The sequence below is a fragment of the Epithele typhae genome (assembly GCF_022376455.1).
Source record: "Epithele typhae strain CBS 203.58 chromosome Unknown BXZ73scaffold_58, whole genome shotgun sequence".
NCBI lineage: Eukaryota > Fungi > Basidiomycota > Agaricomycetes > Polyporales > Epitheliaceae > Epithele > Epithele typhae.
In genome coordinates this window covers 24202-42142 of record NW_025954249.1, presented here as the reverse complement: position 1 = coordinate 42142, position 17941 = coordinate 24202, and the positions used below count along the sequence as shown (strand labels likewise).

Sequence of the window (17941 nt, the reverse complement as noted above, 5' to 3'; positions counted from 1 at the left end):
ACTGACCCGATCCCTCACCTCTTCGGAGCGATAGCAGGCCGCGAAGCCCTCCTCCCTCCCGCGCGCAACTCCCAGGAGGCCGTACCCCCGAGCGACCGTGCGGGGCGAAGTGCGTCGCGTGCCTCCCGCGAAAGTTGGCGGGTGCGCTCCGCGCTCCCACGACCGTGCACGTCCGATGGCCCTCGGCTGGGGGCTCCAGGCCTGCCCCCCCTGCCGCCGTACGTGCCGCGTCTCTGGGATCCCTCGCCGACGTTCGCTCTGCAGACGGTGAAATCCGCGGACCTGGAGTTGCGCGGATGCTGGCGAGCGCGTGCCGTCACCGTCGGCGTGATGCACCGTGGGCATGATGAGTTTTAATCGACGGCAGCCGCCAGGGCCGCGTCCGGCTAGGGCGCGCGGACGTCCGATGCAGAACGGCGTGTAAGGGCGAGGGCGAGGGCGCGCGCGATTGTACGTACGCCAGCGGAGCGAGTAACATAATGGGGGACGCGGCGGATGGGAAAGCGAAAGGCTGAACGGCAAATCGGAGCCTGCGAGCATCAGGAGAATCCGCGCAGGGTCCCTCCCCTCGCTGATGCGGTACATGACGGATGATGGTCGAGGACGTCCCGCGTGCGTGGCTGCGTGGCACCTGTGTACTCACCGCCCGGCGCTGTGTCCGGCTGACGGCACGTCGAGCGACGGAGGCTGGTGCGTGCACTAGCCGAGGGTCTCTGCCGCAGACGGGCCACAATGAGACGGCGATGTGTGCGACAGACCGCGCGCGACTGGCATCGCGGCGATACCTCGTCGCTCTGCTGGACGCGGATCTGTTCGCGTGCGGGCGATGGATGGCAGCCGCCTCGGAGGAAGCGGAAAATGATCTGGAAATGATGAGTTTATTCCCGAGATCACGCGCGCGCGGCCCGGGGCACGCGGGCGGGCTTACGCGCGCACGGACGGGCTTCCCTTCCTTTTCGCCTTTCCACCGTCCGCGGCCGAGGCTCCGCGCGCGCGAGGCCCCGGGACACTGCCCCCCACGAGCCCGCGGTGCGCGAGTGGGAGAGCGACATGTCGCGGACTCCCGCTCGGGCGAGTGGCAGGACGTACGGCATGGACGCCATTGCCAGGCCGCTGCGTGGTGTGTTGGACGGCCAAGGTCCGCGGGCGGGGTGTCCAGCAGGGCGCGCGGTTCGACAGCGAAGCCTCTGATTACTGCTTAAGGCGGGCATCCTTGTGCCACCCGCAGCTGTTAGCCGAGCCCCGAAGCACCCCCCGGTTGAGATTGCCCTTGTGCCACCCAGATCCATCGCCGATGCCGATTGCCCGTCGCGGGACGGCGCGGCGCCCGCCGACGTCCCCTCCCCCTCCCCCTCCGCCTGCCCTCGGCCGTCCCCACGCCCGCGGGGTGCGCTGGCCACGGGATCCCGCGCGATGCCCCGGCTGGCGCGCTGCACGCCCGTCCGTGTGCCCGCCCCGGACTCCGAGCCGTGCGCGCGCGAAAAGGGCTCCCTGAGGAGCATGCAATCGCAACATCCAGTCCGTGCGTGGAATCAGCAGATCTTCCGCTCCCTCGCCCGTCACCAGGCCCCCCCCGTCGCCCGCGCGCAGAGCCGCGCCGCGGAGGGCTCGCTCCCTAGGAGATCACGCCATCGCGCCGTCGTGCCCCCGTCCGCACGTGTGCGTCGCGCGTCGCGCACCGGCGGTTGGGGCCCCAAAACGGCTACGCGCGGGGTTTTGCCGCGACGCTCGAATGCCACCCCCCGGGGCCTATAGCGGCCTGCCTGTTGCCCGTCGCCGGGCCCCGCTCCGCCTCGGGGCTGGCGTCGGGATTTAGCCGCCTGGAGACAGGTCCACAGGTCGGTCACAATCACGCCCGCGGACGCGTTCGCACCCGCGAGCAGTCCAAGCCACAGCCCCGGGGTCCCCCTGCGACGGACCGGAAGGCGTGGGGTGGATATCTCGCCCCGTCAAGTCTGATGCTCGTGGATGTGGATTCGTGACGGATCGCGCGGACTCGCTCAGCTGCGACGCTTGCCGCGCCGCGGAGCGTTGATCATTTGGGAAAGAAAGACAGAAGGTGTGAGGCGCGCCCGCCGCTAGATCTTATTGATGCCTGCTCGAAGGCGGCGAGACGGGGCTGTACGGGATTGTTGCAGAGGCGTCCGGCTGAGGCACGGGATTCGCGCGTTGGTGCGCGACGGCGGAGGGCGCGAGGGTGGGTGCGTTCCTGTTCGACATCATGTGGCTGGGATGCCGGCGACGGCGTGGGCGCAGAGACGGACCACCCAGAGGGCTCTTGGGCCGGCGGTCGCAGACGCCCTCAAAGATGACAATTGTGTCCGCGCATGCTGTGAATAAGGAAGGACCGGTAGAGTTGGATGGGCGGCGAGTTAGAGCTCGGGAAGATCGTCGAAGGTTCAAAACACTCACCACAGATATGGCGCACACGGTGTGGCGTCCGCATGCTTAGCTAGGCTGAAATGCAGGACAAAGGATCAACCAAAGTCACCGTCGGACAAGACAAGACACGACTTTTATGTGCAGAAAGGGCCCGCAAAGTGAACGAGACAGCAAGCAGACGGCAGAGTCGTCTCCGCGCGGCGACGGCCTTCGCGCGTGCGCACGCCCACCCTGCCGTGCGCCCCCGTAACCCGTACCCCACCTGTACTCACCTTTGGTGGAGCCGTCAGCGGGACCACAACCTTGCTGCTTTCTCGGCGCACCGCCCTCCTATCTAGTGTAATATGTGCGCCTAATGTGCGCGAGCTCGGAGGTGAACGGTCCGAGTATGAGCGAAGGTAGGCGCGGGGCGGAAGACTATACACGGCGGTGTCAGTCTAGTGTGATGGAGGAGAGTAGCAAGACTTGACTGGTACCAAGGGGTGAGGCAAGTGCCCTGCCGGAGTCCCAGAATCGCAGTTCTGGCAAGAAACGCGGCTCTCCATAATAGACTCGTTATTGATCCCCTCTGCGTAAATATGATCTTCCCTGATGCTGCAACCCGTCCCCGACTCAGGATCGGACATGACAATCGGAAATGAAAACGTAGCTCACGTCTCCTTTGCAGGTACCCGTTTGCGGTTGAAGGTTCGATGTGGCTTATAAATATGGTCGGGTCGGAACGCAGTGTTGCGACCCCAATGCGGAAGGTGAGAGAACAGCTGCGCCTGCACACAGAACCCGGGATGCACCGGGGTCCATGCATTTCCATGGGTCGTTCTGCTCGGCCTGAGGTGCTGGAAAACAAAAGGGATGCAACATGGCGACCGGGGGCGGGCACGGGTGTGGGGAGACGTGGGACCGAGTCTCGCCTGCCTTACGGAGCGGGTGCATTCAAACCACATAGCTCATCTTAGCGCCATCTTCTCCGCTGGGAATTGGAAGGCAGCCTGGACTTTGTCCGTCTTCGCGATAAGACTGTGGGTAAAGTTGGACGTGTGCCGCGAGGACGTCGGAGGCCCGCCCGCCTCGTGCACTCAGCTGCAGCAACCCCGAGCACCGCGCGGACGGCGTGTCGCAAATCAGGCAGGTCCGAGCAGCCGAGTCGGATCCTAGGATTGACGTGTATCGTTGCTCCCCGGGCGAGATGCTGGGTGCGTTTATGTAAAAGTGACCCTGGGCGCGCTCGAGGATTGTGGTCGGAACAGATAGGCGAGGCCATTGGTGGCTGTCCGACCCAAGGTTAATGGACACCAGCAGGCAGAAGGGAGTGGTTCGAGGGCAAGGGGTGTCCCGCCCGTCAGCGCGCATCCTCCGGTTCCCAAAATCTCCTCAAACGGCAAGAGGCCAAAAGAGTGTCGAACGGGCGCTTCCTGATTTCGGGGTGTTTCGCTCTCCCCCCTCCTCTCGGCCTCGTCTAACGCCACCCATTCGACCGCATCCCTCCCTCCGGATTCCATCCCCTCCTTGCACACTCCGTTTTGGATCTTTGACTGCTCCCCCGCAATGCCAGAACCAATCTCATTCTCTATTTCACCCCGCGATGTGCCAATGCCGTCCCTGGGGACCGCTGTCTCGTTGACCCTCAAGGTCTCAGTGCCCAACTTCAAAGACCCATCCGACTACATCAGCGGGACATGTGGCTGTATGAGGAAGTGATGAGTGCCGCACTTGTGAGCAACGGATTATCATGGCACATGGCGCCACATCGTGGAACATGGTGAGTTGGCATCGCCAATCGCGGAACTAGTCAGCCGCTATGTCACGATAGATCCCCTCGTGGCACAGTGATACACTGGTTTATTGGGCGTGAGTGTCGATGGTATGTATATGCAGGATATGCGTGGTCAACGCGAGCAGCTCGGTGAGCTCGTTCCACTCCAACGTGCTGCATTTATGCGCAGTGTGGATAGGATCCTGTCATGGCATCGACAGTGGAACCTGGTTTCCGCCAATTCTCCTGCTGGATGAGCTCCACGATCCCGAGCAAAGGCTCAATGCGTTTGCATCCATGCATTATGTAGTCGACATGGCCGTGCTTGCCGTCGCGGTCGCGCATACACCCACTCATCCTTGCTTCCCATGTCGTAACGAGACGCACCCTTTTCATATCGGCGGGCTCATGGAATATACCACCATCCTTGTCACCGCGGATGCATACATCTCTGTGAAAGCCCTGAAAAGCGACTACTAGTCTAAATTGTCGCCCTCGACACCGGTAGGTGTCGCTATATATCTCTTCGAGTCTAGCTAGTCCTGATGTACTCTAGTAGGCCTTGCGGTGGATCCAGTTCGCCCCAAAGCTTGTCGAACTCCTCTCTGGAGAGATAGCAGTGATCTTCCCAGTGGAAGCCGGGGAAGACGACTTCGGTGATCAAGCAGCCGCAGTGTTCCTCCGCCTCAGGGGTCGACGCCCTCTTCAGGTCGTCTGTGAGCAGCCGCGACATCTTCCACACTCCGCTCCCCACCAAAAGCTGCATGGTCTCCCCGGCGTGGATGTTCGGACCCATCACCTGGTGAGCGCGTTCTCAGTATCCGTTATCGACGACGTTTTCCTGTCAACGTACCTTGCGCTCGATCCTCGGCGGACTACCGGGAGTTATCAGAGTGTACTCGGCACGGCCTTGATGGAGAACGTGCATCGTCTGGAGCCGTGTCAGTTGGTCGTCGGACTTGAATCTAATGTTTCGCTCACTGCAGACTTGTTCATGTGGAACACTCCATTGGGTTCTTCAGGCGTCAACAGGTAGTAGATCGACGTTGCGAGCGGTCGGAGTGCCTGGTCTGGGATGCGCTCAGATGCAGCGAGAGGTCAGCGGTCCGCAGGTGGTCACCTACCGGCGAAAGGGGACGGTATCTGTTCGTCCTGACGATCAGTCTCTACAAAATACCCTTATCGGAGGGTGAGTATGGGGATGACAGGTGGTGCACAACAACTCACCTCCTTCAGGGTGGCGCTGCAACTTCAGCTGCTTTGTCAACGCTGAGTTTGGTATGGCATAGGACGAGTACGTCGGCAGCGGAGTGACAGTCATGGTGTGCTCGCGATGGAGTGCCATCGACGACGCGAAATCTTCCTCGGACGAGGGGACTCGGGCTACAGGTGGCTTGATCCTGCGCACACGCTTATATATATATGTATATCTCGTCCACGTGCAGTGGCGTGACATGGGAGTGAATGTTTCAGGTTTACCCAAGTCCAACGCCGCTCTTGAATTACAATCACAAGCAGAGTTTATCACGGGCACGAGGCTCTTGACAGAGCGTCGGCTAGTGCGAGAAAGTGTTGATAGTGTATCTACTTACAACAACACAACGGTACATTGAATGGAAAGGGAAGCCAAGGGCAAGGATAGCGAGCGCAGTACGGCTCACGACCTCCCCTAAACGACAGCTTCTCCAGAGTCTCCTCCGCGCCACGAGCCAGTGCCAGCCGCCGCCGCCATCCGCTACGTCCGCGTCGATGTACCAGCAGATGTCCTTCACCCGCCCCCGCCCGAGCGGTCGGACGGCGATCGAGAACGGCTCAGTGCTGTCGCGCGAGACCCCCGCGGCCAGCGCGGACGACCGGGGCGTGCACCTCGGCAGAAGCGGGACGTGATGCAGGTGGCACGCGAACCCAGTCTCCTCAAGCACCTCGCGCGTCGCGGCGGACGTGTGATACTCGCCTCCGTCCTTGCCGCGGCCCTTGACGGCAGCCGCTTGTCGCGCGCGGCGTGGTGCACGAGGACGAGGCCCGCAGGGCGTTGAACTGGAAGGGGAAGGAGGACGAAGTGGGTAGAAGGTAAAGTTGGGCTGAGGCATGGAGCCGTTCTTGTCAATCGGGGGTGGGTTTACCGAGGAGTTTGGCTGGGGTTGGAGTGGACGTACTGGTCAAGCGTGTCGCTGCGTAGTAGAGCGTGGGGCCTGCGACGAGCGCGGCCGCGACCGCGACCCAGACGGACAACTTTGCAAAACGACGATAACCACGCCCAAATTTAGAACGAAAGGAGTCATTCACATAGCCATTCATCTTGAAAGCGGTCGACCGCCGGAGTCTGCAGGTTGTCCCCCTCTTGGTCTGTATCCTCGAAGTTGAGCAGCTTTGGCCTCTGTACTGGGACATTGCACCTTAATTTTTCCCATGCGAGGAAGTGGATGGTTGAGACAAGCTGGCATGAGGTGACAAACGGAAGCATGGAAGTTGAATGGAACCACGACTCCCTGTGGCTGCCAGTATCAGTGGAAGTCACGCATACTGCACGTGATTCGACGCGTCTGGTCAGTGGTCACTCTCCGCGACTGACGGACTCCCTGGCTGCCACTTGTCTTACAATGAGACGGCAATCTGTACCTCCTCTTCCCCGGTTTCGAGCTCCTCTGGGGATGTGAGGAGTGCTATTGCAGACTCTCATAGCTCGTCGCTGCGGTGCCTCGAGGAAGAAGACCCAACAAACTGGCCATCATGTCCATGTTCCGCACTGGCAGCGGCAGCACGAGTGAGCGCAAGGCATCGCGAGGATGTTACGCAGTCGCTATAGGCCGCAAACCTGGCATATACGCAGAGTGGTGAGTAGTTTATGCATTCTTGCACCTAGGCCCTCGCGTTCGAACTCAACATCCGCGAGGTCTGCCTGCGAAGCCCAGGTCCTAAACTTCATGGGAGGCAAATACAGGAAGTTTCTCGAGCTCAAGGATGCCGAGGCCTGGCTCCGAAAGAACAATCCATCTGCTCCTCTCACTCTCCGACAAGGGCCATCCGACTCTATCTCCTCTCACCTCGCCGCTGCTCCAGCACCGTCCATACCGTCGAATGTACCCCCAACCTCACACTCGGCAGACTTTTCAAGCATCTCAGCAAGTATCCCTCATGCTCGGGTCAATGAATATGCCAGGCCTGCCGCAATCGTTCAAACTCCAGTAGCTGTTGCACCCACTTGTGTACCTCCAAGCATCTCTGCTCCCCCCGCCATAACATGTTCTGCCGACTCTCAGCCTTTGGTGATCTATACGGATGGATCGAGCAGAGGGAACGGGACGGCCGGATCGAGAGCGGGTGTGGGTGTCTGGTGGGGAGACCAAGATCCACGGTAGGCCTCTCCATTACCCCTCCTCGTGCGAAGTTGGCTACAACAAGGGTTTCCGCACAGTAACCTTGCTGAGCGGTGTCCCGGGCCTCAAACGAACAACTCTGCGGAGCTGAATGTGTGTACGTTCGCCCCTCGCACCGATTCCCGACGTTAAACGCACGTGTACGCAGGCGATCATCCGTGCTCTTGAGACTGCGCCAAATGACCGACCGCTGATCATCAAGTCAGACTCGGACTACAGCATCAAAAGTATGTACTTTGCTCGGAGCTAAGTGTAGCTGGAGCTCAGCCTCTCGGCAGGTCTCACTGTCTACCTCGCAAACTGGAAGAACAATGGGTGGAGGACCGCAGGTGGCCAGCCCGTGAAGAATCTAAACCTCATCAAGTACGCCGACATCTTGATCACGGAAAGACGTCGCGTGTACCAGCAATCCGTGCGTAGTCCACCTCCACGGCTTTTTTCACAACGCAAACTTATCGTTAAACCCTTGTAGATCGAGCTCTTCAAAGTTGCTGGACACTCCGGCGAAATGGGCAATGAAGGCGCGGATGCGCTCGCGAACGCCGGGGCCGTGAAGCCGAAGTACCAGACCGCGACTGGGAAGGCCTGATCAGACGCACCACCGAGCGCATGAACGCCGCTCTGCAACACAGCTCGACGATGACAACTCGCAGCGCTCCTGCGATGACGTCGGCGCCGCCCCAACGAGCCGCTCCTGCCGCCCCCACCTTCTCCAGGACCGCAAGTGCCCCGACCGTATCTGCGTCGACTAGCGGGACGACGTTCAGCACGCCGTCGTCTTCACGGTCCTCCCGCCTCAGGGCGGCCATCGAAGCGACTCTTGCCGCTTCGCCAACCCCTCCGCCTCCCGCTCGCATCGGCAAGCCTACACGTTGCTGTTGAAGAGGGACCGATAACCCACGGGAGACCGGACGTCGTCATTTCGCATCAAGAGCTTGAGGTACGTGTCCGTCCGCCGTCCCTTGTGTCTGTACGTCCGCTCAATCCATGCTCAGCGGTACGCGGAATGTCTGCTTCCTACAAGGAACTCCTTCTCGAAGCGCAAGAGCAAGGGATTATCTGAGCCACTCGTCTCTTTCTTGAATTACATAAAATGATATGGTCACGTTGGATTTGTGCGTTCTCGTGGACAGGAGGAACTTCTCTCGGATATACTTATATTACCCAACCCAAACGATGTACGGATGTTTCCCAGATGGCATAGCTCGTTCATTCAGTTTCAGCTCGGCGTGGCACAGGAACAGTCCGTTCAGACGTCGGAATCATCAATATTAAATTTCGTGATCTCCGCATGCTAAAGTCCAAGCTGCTACTATCCTCGAAACTCTAAAACCCATTCACAAGCCCAACACAGCAAGCAACTTGTCGAAATCCGGCGAACCCAGCCCAGTGACCTGCAAAGAACGCAACCCGTCAGCGAGTGACCACACGCGCAGCCAGACGAGAGACCACCGGGTCCCAGCCCTCCACCGCGTCGAACCCTCGGGGCTCCGCGTCGCCCGAGCACTGGATCGAGCTGTTCCCAGCGACGACGTCCGTGAACGCCCCCCGCGCCTCGCCGTACAGCCACGGGTTGAGCCACCCGAGCGGCGGCCGCCCCGCGCTCGCCAGCCGGTCGTTCAGCAGCGCGACGATGCTGGACACGACCGGCGTGGACGCGCTCGTGCCCTCGATCGCGAAGGGGCCGTCCTCCTCGATCAGGTAGAAGTCCGCCTTCGCCGCGATGTCGGGGAACCCGCGCCCGCTCGCGTTGAACCGGCCCGCGTTCGGGTTCGGGGAGGAAAGGTAGGCGGACACCGCGGCGTCTTGGAAGGCGGGGCGGGCGTAGTAGTTGGAGAAGCCGCCGCTGGAGCCGGTCCAGGCGTCTTCGGGGCCGCGGCGCCCTCTGGGTGCCGCCGACGGAGGTCACGCTGATGAAGGGACGGGATGAGTCTGTGAAGCCAAGGGGAGGGAGGAGGGGAGAGAGACGGACTATGGGCAGTTGGACGGGAAAGTGGGTGCGAAAGCGTCAGTGCCGGGGCAGCCGACCCCACTGTCGCCGGACGCATACACGATAGAGACTCCGCGCGCGCCGAGTTGCGCATACACTTGACAGAGTTTGCTGCGTAAGGTCGTCTCAGCACTATCCTTCCGTGAGACGTTCAGCAAGAATACTCACTCGGCGATTTCTGGCGTAAGGGAGCTCTCTGGCATGCCATAGCTGGTGGAGAGGACTCGCGGGGGTTCATCGAGACTGAGCAAATAATTGGCCTCGTCGAGGAAGCCCTCCAGAGGTCCATCCTGGAAGTGGAATCCAATGAAGTAATACACGACAGGAACCTCGGTGGCGAGGCCCACAGTGTACTGGATATCGAGTTCCTGGGGATTTCTAAGCACAATGCAAACGGTGTTAAGCAACAGAACTCACCCCCTCAGAAACGGACGGCCCCGTTTGGGTGTTGTTCCCACCGTCGATACCGACCGACGTGAAGTTTGTGTTGGGATCCATGTCCGGGCGGAATTTCACGAGGAAGTCATGGAGGTAGTCGTAATGCGCGTTGTTCCCATATAAACCGGTGACACCCAGGAAGAGGTCTTTGTTCACGGCAGGCGTCAGCGGGATGTTGTAGAGGGCCTGCAGACACGAGGGGAAGTTGTCTTCATCGCACGAAGGAGTGGAGTGGCGAGGGACAGGGGTGTGGAAGGCTCGGCGACGTGTCGCTGACTTGGCAGAAGGCTCAATGGTGTTAGCGACAGGGAAACTACAGGGTATGAGCGCGACGTTATGACACGGCCAGGCAATCGCTTACACGACAGTGGGGTGGATGATATCAACGTGGCCCTGCAGCTCGTCCGGGAGAGTGTACGACATGGTCCGCACGGCTTGCTTTCCCGTCGCTTCGTTTGTGAATACCGTGAAATCGGCGTTAAGCAGCTGGTTTGCCTTGCTAACCGGGATATCCACGCTGACCCAGTCGCCAGTGGGGGAGATAGACGTCGCAGCGAGACCACTCGCAGTCAGCCACGCGTTAACAGCTTCCGTAGTCTCATTCTTTGGCGCGACGAAGGCTTCAACCTGATTAAAGGCGCTTAATGTGGTTTCCATACTTTACAATGAAGGACTGACCTGCGCCTTGGTCAAATGCTCTCCATACTGCGGGCTTGAGGGATCGCTGACGGCGTAAAGGGCGTCGACCAAGCTGCTCGAGTCGGCTTGCGCGAGCGCGAAGCGCAGCTTGAGGGTTGTGTCCGAGGGCGCAGGTCCTAGAGCAGCGAAGCCCACGGGTGTGGAGTCACGCTTCTCGTGAGTAGGTCTTGAAGGAACAGCAAGAGTGACGCCGACGAGAGTGAGCGCGAGGAGCAACTTGAACGAGGACATGATGGACAGTAGGGCTCCTTGCAGAAAAAGATGGGGTCTCCTTAATCATGAAAGACGACGGGCGAAGGCTGAAGTAGTGCAGCGAGCGGCTGAGCGGCTCGGTCATGTCTTCCCGCTTGTGCACGCAAGATCCGGGAAATCTGGCGAATTTCATACACTCGAGACCTTCAGCAGCGGACTGGCATTCCCGGCCAGAAAAATTGGCCTACGCACAGAAGGAGGAGTGAGTGTTACGCGATCTACAATAGACTCATCCCAGGACTTACAACGGCGATCGTGGCTGAGTACAGGGAGGACATCATAGGAGGAACCGTTTATGCCATCCGCCACGATGGGGGAGCATCACGCGTTGCCTGGGAGCTGTCGGTATGTAATTGCTCGCACACGTCGCATCACATTAAGTCCCGGTTGCAGAGAGTGAGGGCAGGCCCCTTGACTCGGGAGGGTTCCCGAGTGTCGGCTTGGAAGCCGAGAGTATCCGTCTCGGTTTAGCAAATTGGCGACGACAAAATTGTCTGCGCAAGGACGACGGCATAAAGAGCCCGTACAGTCGTGGTCGATGAGAATTGGTTGGGAGTTGGAAGGTCTTCATGAGTCAAGAATATGCGAGATTTGCAAATGGCATACGTACAAGACGCAGACACTTTTCGGCCCGCGCAGGGGTCCGACAAGAGTTCAACATCCTTGAGTTCTGTGAGGCAACTTGCATTATTTGCGAGGCGGATGATGCATAGGCGCACTTCTTGTTCATGAACCTTTGAATGCCAGATGCCAGGAGGCTTGGGATGGGGCAAGCATATATAGGATGTTGATGGAGGTTGTGTCTGAGGGACTCGGCGCCTGCACAGTGCAATCGCTCGAAGTTTTGCACGTTTACTCGCTCCTTATCGTCGTTCTCTAGATCTGCGACACCGTCTCCCACCTCTTCCAGACTCCTTCGCCCGTCCTCCAAACCCAATCCCACCTGCCCACGCACTCCTGCACGCCCTCCTCCGCGCCGGTGGCCTCGCGTTCGCTCGCGCTCCCCGGCACGTTCTCCGCCTAGGTCGACCAAACCCAGGTGGCACCGCGCATGGTTCCTGGCGCTTGCTGGCCCGCCTCAGCCGGGCACAGGCCCATACCACCACCACCACCACCACGTACGGTTACTGCGAGACAGGCATCGCACTGGAATTTCGCCCCGATTAAGCATAGGTAAGCATTGCGCTGTTGCGCTTTCGTGGTTGCCGGGAAGATGTAAAGCCCCCCGAGCCAACAGTCCATCTGTGATTGGCCACCGTACACGATACTAGTAAATGATGTAGCAAAACATCATGTATCCGATCGACAAATACGAGACCCAGTGCTGCGTTTCGTGAGATAGATGAGAAAACTCGATGTCGCGAGTACACCGTCAAGACAGACGAGATAGCGGGCGCATATAGAGACAGATATCTGCTTAGCATAAGAGACCGTAGAAACGGATGCGGACGCAACCTGCTCCGGGGGACAAGGAACACACTGCCGGTTGGCAGAGCGGGCGACGGAAGCAAGCGGTGTCAGAGAGTATCTTACCGCCGGAACTGGGACGCGCGGGGTAGGACGACCATGAGGGCGCGGGTGAAGGTCTGCAGACTTTAAAGTTAGCGCCAGACCCAAGTAACTCGGTCCAGGACACTCACATAGGAACGGCGGGGGACGCGTTCTCTTTGCCGTCCCGCGCAATGAACGTGCCGGTGATGCCCTTGCACGCGGACTTGCACGACTCGCGCATAGGAGGCTGGATCCTGTCGAACTGTAGGGAGTAGCCGGGGGGCGCTGCATCGACGCGAACGCAGGGGGGAGCATCGACCACAGAGGCAACAGAGCACCGCCGGACGCCGCCGCCGCCAAGCATCTACAGTAAGCATTAGACTGAATCAACGACGGCGCGCTCATCGTGATCATCGTGTCGTCCTCCTTGACTGGCTGTGTTGGCTCGCCTCGCTCATGATCGACAGCGGACCAAAGCACTGGCCGCCGATGTACCGACCAGTGTCATTCCCTTCTGGATGCTGGAGAGGAATCTGCTTGGAGGTGTCGCCGCGGGGTCGGCCCTGCGCTCTGCGGGAGAAGCGCGGCGCACGGCGGGGGTCTTGTGGTGTGACTGCATGTACGACGGGTCAGCACCGAAGATGGACTCTGCGAACGAGCTGCGCTTGTTGATCTTGTCAAAGAGCGAGTCGTCCAAGCGGAGCGTGATTGATACCGAGAGGGATCCATGATCGAGGATCGAATCCCACAGCGTCCAGATGATCTCCTCCGGCTCGCCTTCCAGGGACGCTGAGATCGCACTGGGCAGCGCGTCATGCGCGGTGTCGGACATCTTGTCTTCGAGGCCGGGGCGCACGGCGCGCCGCTCAGAGTAGTCGTTGAAAATCGAGTCGAATCTGAAGTCGCGCGTGTGCGGGTTCCAGGGGTTGCGCGAGCTGTTGCCGTGGCCCTTGACTGCCGCCCGCACCGTCCATCGCGTACGAGAGTGACGGGAAGTGGAAGCCCAAGGCATCGCTGTCCACACGGAGATGAGGCTTGTTGTGATGGATGAAGGAGAACGTGTCGTCGACGGTTTACGTTGAGATCGAGATGTGATCCATCGAGGGCGACCTGTTGGGCTCATCGCGATCGAAGTCGAAGGGATCTTGAACGCCGTCCCGGACAACCGCGCCGTAGGATGAGACTGAGGCGATGCTGAAAAGGGATATGTCTCGCGAGTGCTTGGTGGGACGGTACGTTGCGTTCGGGGGCGGGTGGAAGCTAGAGCGCTGGTCATGGAATTCGAAGCCGCGGCGAACCTCGTCGAAGGAGTTGCTGCGCTGTTATTGAAGTGGACAGATATCTGGGGGCGATGCTTCGACTTCATGTCGTTGTTCTGGGACGGCTCCTCTGGAAGAATATCGATTGTTTAGACCATGACAGGCGGGGTGATGTCGGAAAGCGTGAGCAATGGCTTCGCGATGTCCGAGTCCGTCGTTTTATCCGGAGACGGCTTGCCGCCGAACTCAAACTGCGTGTGGAGGCGCCAATCGGACGGCTTCGACTGACGAGCGCGTTCCGGTGGGCGGGCGAGGCCATTGAGGTGTGGACCGTGGCGACGTAGACGAGCGACGCGATCGCGGTTACGGTGAACTCGTCCCTTGTCGCGCGCGGCCAGATCGGTGAGCTAGACGTTCGATGCGCCGTTCGTTGGGGCCTTCAACGCGACGGGGAACCACATGGCGGAGCCTTCCAACGGGCCCGGGCTCGAGGGAAACGTCGAGGCAACCGTTTCGCATAAGATGGGGAACACGAGGTTCTTCGCTTCCGTTGGGGGCGGTAGCAACTTCGCTGTCGCGCGTATCTCGCCAGACGGCCATCTGTATAGTCCCAAGTGGGTGTCGAAATCGAGCTCTTTCGCCGTGTCGATTGGGGTTTATCCGAAGCTAATTAGGAGCATGGTCGGACCACAGTATCGTCGGCCTCGGGAGGGGTTCCAGCGATGCCCGCGCGGAGGAACTGCAGAGGCGCATCATCAACTCCCAAAATCTCTTGCGAGTAAACGAGGCCGGAGATACTCCGCCCCAGGAGGTGAGCTTTTCTCGCACCGCGTCGCGATCATCATTGACGGAGCTTCAGTTCGGACTGGTTGAAAATGGTTGGATGAATCACAAGCTGGGGCGCATGGGTTCATGAGCACGACTCACAGCTTGGTCCGACAGTACGGAAAGGCTCACATGGAGGTATTCTTCTGGCACAGCGTGCAGTGCCGCTCGCGCGCTTCCTCGCCTCCTTGATCGCGCGCGCGCAGATCCTGCAGAACTTCCCCACTGGCGCGCGCTGGTCGAAGATGACCGATCCTTCGGGACGGTCGGCTCCGGGCGAGATCAACGAGCTGTTGTGGTCATCTGGCAGCAGCCGCACCCTTTGGTCTTCGCCGAGTCCGAGTTCCGCGCCACCAGGTTCCGCGCGACGCTCGACAAGTGGCATGACGTTGGTGCACGCGACGAACTGGATGGATCATGGCAGTGTCCCTCCGCCGGAGCGCGAGCACCGGTTTCTTCAACCTCGGACCGCCGGTGTACGTCGTGAGCGAAGACGCGGAACCCAGCGCGTACTGGAGGTTCGGCTTGGAGCATGCTGCGATGTGGATGAAACGGCTAGCGGATGAAGTGCCGAGCGCGGAGACGGGGGTGCGGGAGAACCTAGCGCCACTGCCACCGGATGATGGGCTGTATTCGGGTTACGAGGGTATCCCGAGCGACTTCTGGGACACGTTGACGTACAGGAATGACCACCCAGCATTGGTTGGGCTGGCTGCCGCGGACAGCGAACGTCAGCTTGGACGTCGCGAAGGCGACCGCCGAAAAAGTGTAGACGCACTGAAACATCAGCAATCGCGGGGGAGAAGTGCCAGCAAGAATTGTGTCCTGAGCGCGAATGGTGGCTGGCGTCGCGGAAACAAATGCAGGTGGGGTTCCGATGTCGGCAATGTCCGCTGCGCGGCGGAGAAGGCGATCGAGTGGCAGTTGCATACATCCGCTTTTTGAGGTGACGATATAGGGATACCAGTGGGCGAGGTGCCGACGCCCTATTTTCCTGGGGTGGGGTCGCTGCTGTTTGCAATGCCCATGATGACAGCTGGCTGGGATGGGAGTGTCGGGAGTGCGCCGGGATTTCCTGGGCCTGAAGCGGGGTGGAACGTGCTTATCGAAGGTCTAAACCGGGCGATGTGAGGTGGGTTGGCTGGCCACGCGTTTGAACCGTGTGCGCATTAGAATCTTTTTCACTTCCTGAGCCTCCTGCGGGGAAGAGAGGCTGCAGCGTGATTTTCTGGAACTCCGATTGCAGTGCAAGACGCGTGCAGAGATAGGGTGCCTGTCAATGGGTGAGTATATGCGGACTGAATGCGGGCCATGTAACAGCTAAACCTTAGAGAGCAAGACGAGGTGATACTGACTGACTGTTGCGAGGACAGCATGAACGTATGCATTTGATGTGAGACAGAAGCAGTTGTAGGCAAAGGGACCGTCGCGACGGCAGACGCGCGCCGCAATCACTTGCACCAGTTGCCGTCATGGATCACGTCTTCGTGGTGTTCGCACACACGCGCTTTGCGGCAGAGGGCTCGATGGAAGAGAAGACGGGCGGTCCTCGAATAGATGGGTGTATGTATCCGGATGTCGAGCATGAGGAGGGTGAGGCGAGGCGAGATGGCGGGACGTTCTCCCGGCGGTGTTGGCAGGCGGTGTGCGAGATTGGGTTTCGTTCGTTGGCCATGGCGATGGGGAACCGGATGGTCGTCGGTGTCCGGCGCCCGCGCCTTCGCGGGGACACCCATCCGCGGCGCACGACAGCGCACGACGCCTTCACGATTTGTAGTCTGCAGCAAAAGGGTGGAGGGCAGTGGTGCGCGAGGGTAGTCGTGGATAAGGGTGTGCGCTGAGATCAACACTGTGCCTGGGTCAATGACCTATGGCCACGGGCGCGTGCCCGGACTATATCCACCTCTTCCTCCATCTCCACCACCACCTTCTGTACTCCTGCCCCCCACCATGCCGACGCTCGCCCCCGAACCCGCCCTCTCCTCCCTCAGCACCGGCGCCGACGCCCTCCGCTCTCTCGACGCGCCCGCTCCCAACCACGGCCCTTCTGCCGCCGAGCTCCGGCACATCACCTCCACCACCCACCTCGCAAGCCCTGCTCGCGAGCGCAAGCTCTCAAATCGCACCTCGGGCCACTTGCGCACCCACCGCCTTGGCTCGCGTTCTCCCGCTTCCATTCCCTCCTCCCCAACCTCGGTGTAAGTCCTCTCATCACCCATCCCCGCGATCGGTTTTGCGCCGTGCTCACCACGATGCCCCAACAGCCACTCCTCTTCCTCCGCAATTTTCGAGCGCGACATCGAGCCCATCGCATCCCCTCATTCCTACTCCTCTGACCCCCACCACATCCCTCGCGCCAAGTTCACCGAGGAGATTGAACGCTCCGTGCCCTCTGTGCTTGATAGCGCCGCTGCTGTCCTCGCCTCCAGCACTGACGATGATGACCTCGACACCATTTCTATCGTCACTCCTGCCCCATTGGAGCCTGTCGGCTACCAAAGTGGCTTCACGAGTCCCATATCAAGGTTGAGCAGTCGGAGCCCCAGTCCCTCGGGAGGCAATCGCCGTAGTTTGCTCTTCAGCAACTCTCTTCCCGGTTCTCCGCCCAAGCCCATCCAAGGTTCGCCCCCTCCCCGCCCCATGGTCCAAACCGGCCCTGTACCCCTCGCACATGTGTCCGGTCCGCAGTCTACGGTTACGCCGACTCCGTCGTCAGCGCACTTCTCCGCTGCATCGGATTCGGAGTCCAACTCTTCCTCTCCTACGACTGCTACCCACACCGAGCATCCCCTGCACGGGCTTAACAACCTGTCGGTCGCGGTTCCGGCTGCTTTGGGCTCGCATCCCCCTTCACCGAAGAATGTTAACAAGCGGCTTTCGTTCATCTCGTACATGGACCTTCTTTCCTCCACTCCTGCCTCCGCCGTCCCGTTGTCGACTCTCACGTCCTCCGCGATCGTGTCGGAGCCCCCTCCTCACATCCCGAGCGTGATCGGACACCCGCAAGCACAATATGCCGCAAGCTCGAGCGGAGGCAGCATTCACGGAGCGCCGACATATGTCCTGGAGCGCGACGGCGTCTCGGGAGTGATAGATGACGTCGGTGGTGAGTGGGAACGGGAAGGCCTCGGGAAGGGTCTCGAAGAGCGCCTTGAAGGCCTCATGGCGGCGACCGCAGTGCCTTCCAAGGCCTAGCCGTCGAAGCCCCCCTCGACAATCGCCACGACGCAGGTGACGGGCGATGCGGACCGGGACATCCGTGATGTTCTGCGCCCACTCGCTCGTCCGCCTCTTCACGACTCTCACGACTTTCTCCCGACCCGGATGATTCACAACGACTTCCCTTGGTCTTTGGATGAAATCAGTCGCCTTCGGTTCTACGGCCTCCCCCAATTTTCGTCGATGTTCGATCATGATCAGCACGACCTACCTCTGGACCGTTCGCCAACAAGCTACGTTACCTTCCTCTTAATTG

General features: G+C 60.2%; 6 protein-coding genes across 6 annotated transcripts; 3 read left to right on the top strand and 3 right to left on the bottom strand.

The window, feature by feature from the left end:
- Positions 1 to 4667: 4667 nt before the first annotated feature.
- BXZ73DRAFT_104924 (RmlC-like cupin domain-containing protein) lies at positions 4668 to 5456 on the bottom strand (the record flags this gene model as incomplete). Its single annotated transcript, XM_048016074.1, has 5 exons — positions 4668 to 4934; positions 4989 to 5066; positions 5117 to 5205; positions 5260 to 5313; positions 5363 to 5456. 5 exons carry the CDS (start codon positions 5454 to 5456, stop codon positions 4668 to 4670), a joined length of 582 nt encoding a protein of 193 aa, XP_047874199.1.
- Positions 5457 to 6865: 1409 nt separating this feature from the next.
- Positions 6866 to 8101, top strand: BXZ73DRAFT_80323 (ribonuclease H-like domain-containing protein; the record flags this gene model as incomplete). Its single annotated transcript, XM_048023259.1, has 7 exons — positions 6866 to 6969; positions 6999 to 7261; positions 7396 to 7456; positions 7551 to 7605; positions 7661 to 7739; positions 7791 to 7924; positions 7985 to 8101. The coding sequence occupies 7 exons, from the start codon at positions 6866 to 6868 to the stop codon at positions 8099 to 8101; spliced, it is 813 nt and encodes a 270-aa protein (XP_047874198.1).
- Positions 8102 to 8849: 748 nt separating this feature from the next.
- BXZ73DRAFT_92051 (subtilisin-like protein) lies at positions 8850 to 10870 on the bottom strand (the record flags this gene model as incomplete). Its single annotated transcript, XM_048026219.1, has 7 exons — positions 8850 to 8906; positions 8965 to 9358; positions 9485 to 9613; positions 9671 to 9870; positions 9920 to 10253; positions 10302 to 10567; positions 10619 to 10870. 7 exons carry the CDS (start codon positions 10868 to 10870, stop codon positions 8850 to 8852), a joined length of 1632 nt encoding a protein of 543 aa, XP_047874197.1.
- Positions 10871 to 12420: 1550 nt separating this feature from the next.
- On the bottom strand, positions 12421 to 13394 carry BXZ73DRAFT_104921 (uncharacterized protein; the record flags this gene model as incomplete). Its single annotated transcript, XM_048016073.1, has 3 exons — positions 12421 to 12484; positions 12532 to 12746; positions 12882 to 13394. 3 exons carry the CDS (start codon positions 13392 to 13394, stop codon positions 12421 to 12423), a joined length of 792 nt encoding a protein of 263 aa, XP_047874196.1.
- Positions 13395 to 14100: 706 nt separating this feature from the next.
- On the top strand, positions 14101 to 15597 carry BXZ73DRAFT_80320 (uncharacterized protein; the record flags this gene model as incomplete). Its single annotated transcript, XM_048023258.1, has 5 exons — positions 14101 to 14255; positions 14335 to 14452; positions 14571 to 14823; positions 14891 to 15196; positions 15425 to 15597. The coding sequence occupies 5 exons, from the start codon at positions 14101 to 14103 to the stop codon at positions 15595 to 15597; spliced, it is 1005 nt and encodes a 334-aa protein (XP_047874195.1).
- Positions 15598 to 16416: 819 nt separating this feature from the next.
- Positions 16417 to 17661, top strand: BXZ73DRAFT_104919 (uncharacterized protein; the record flags this gene model as incomplete). The annotated part of the gene is made up of 2 exons (XM_048016072.1): positions 16417 to 16664; positions 16731 to 17661. 2 exons carry the CDS (start codon positions 16417 to 16419, stop codon positions 17659 to 17661), a joined length of 1179 nt encoding a protein of 392 aa, XP_047874194.1.
- Between the last annotated feature and the right edge of the window lie 280 nt (positions 17662 to 17941).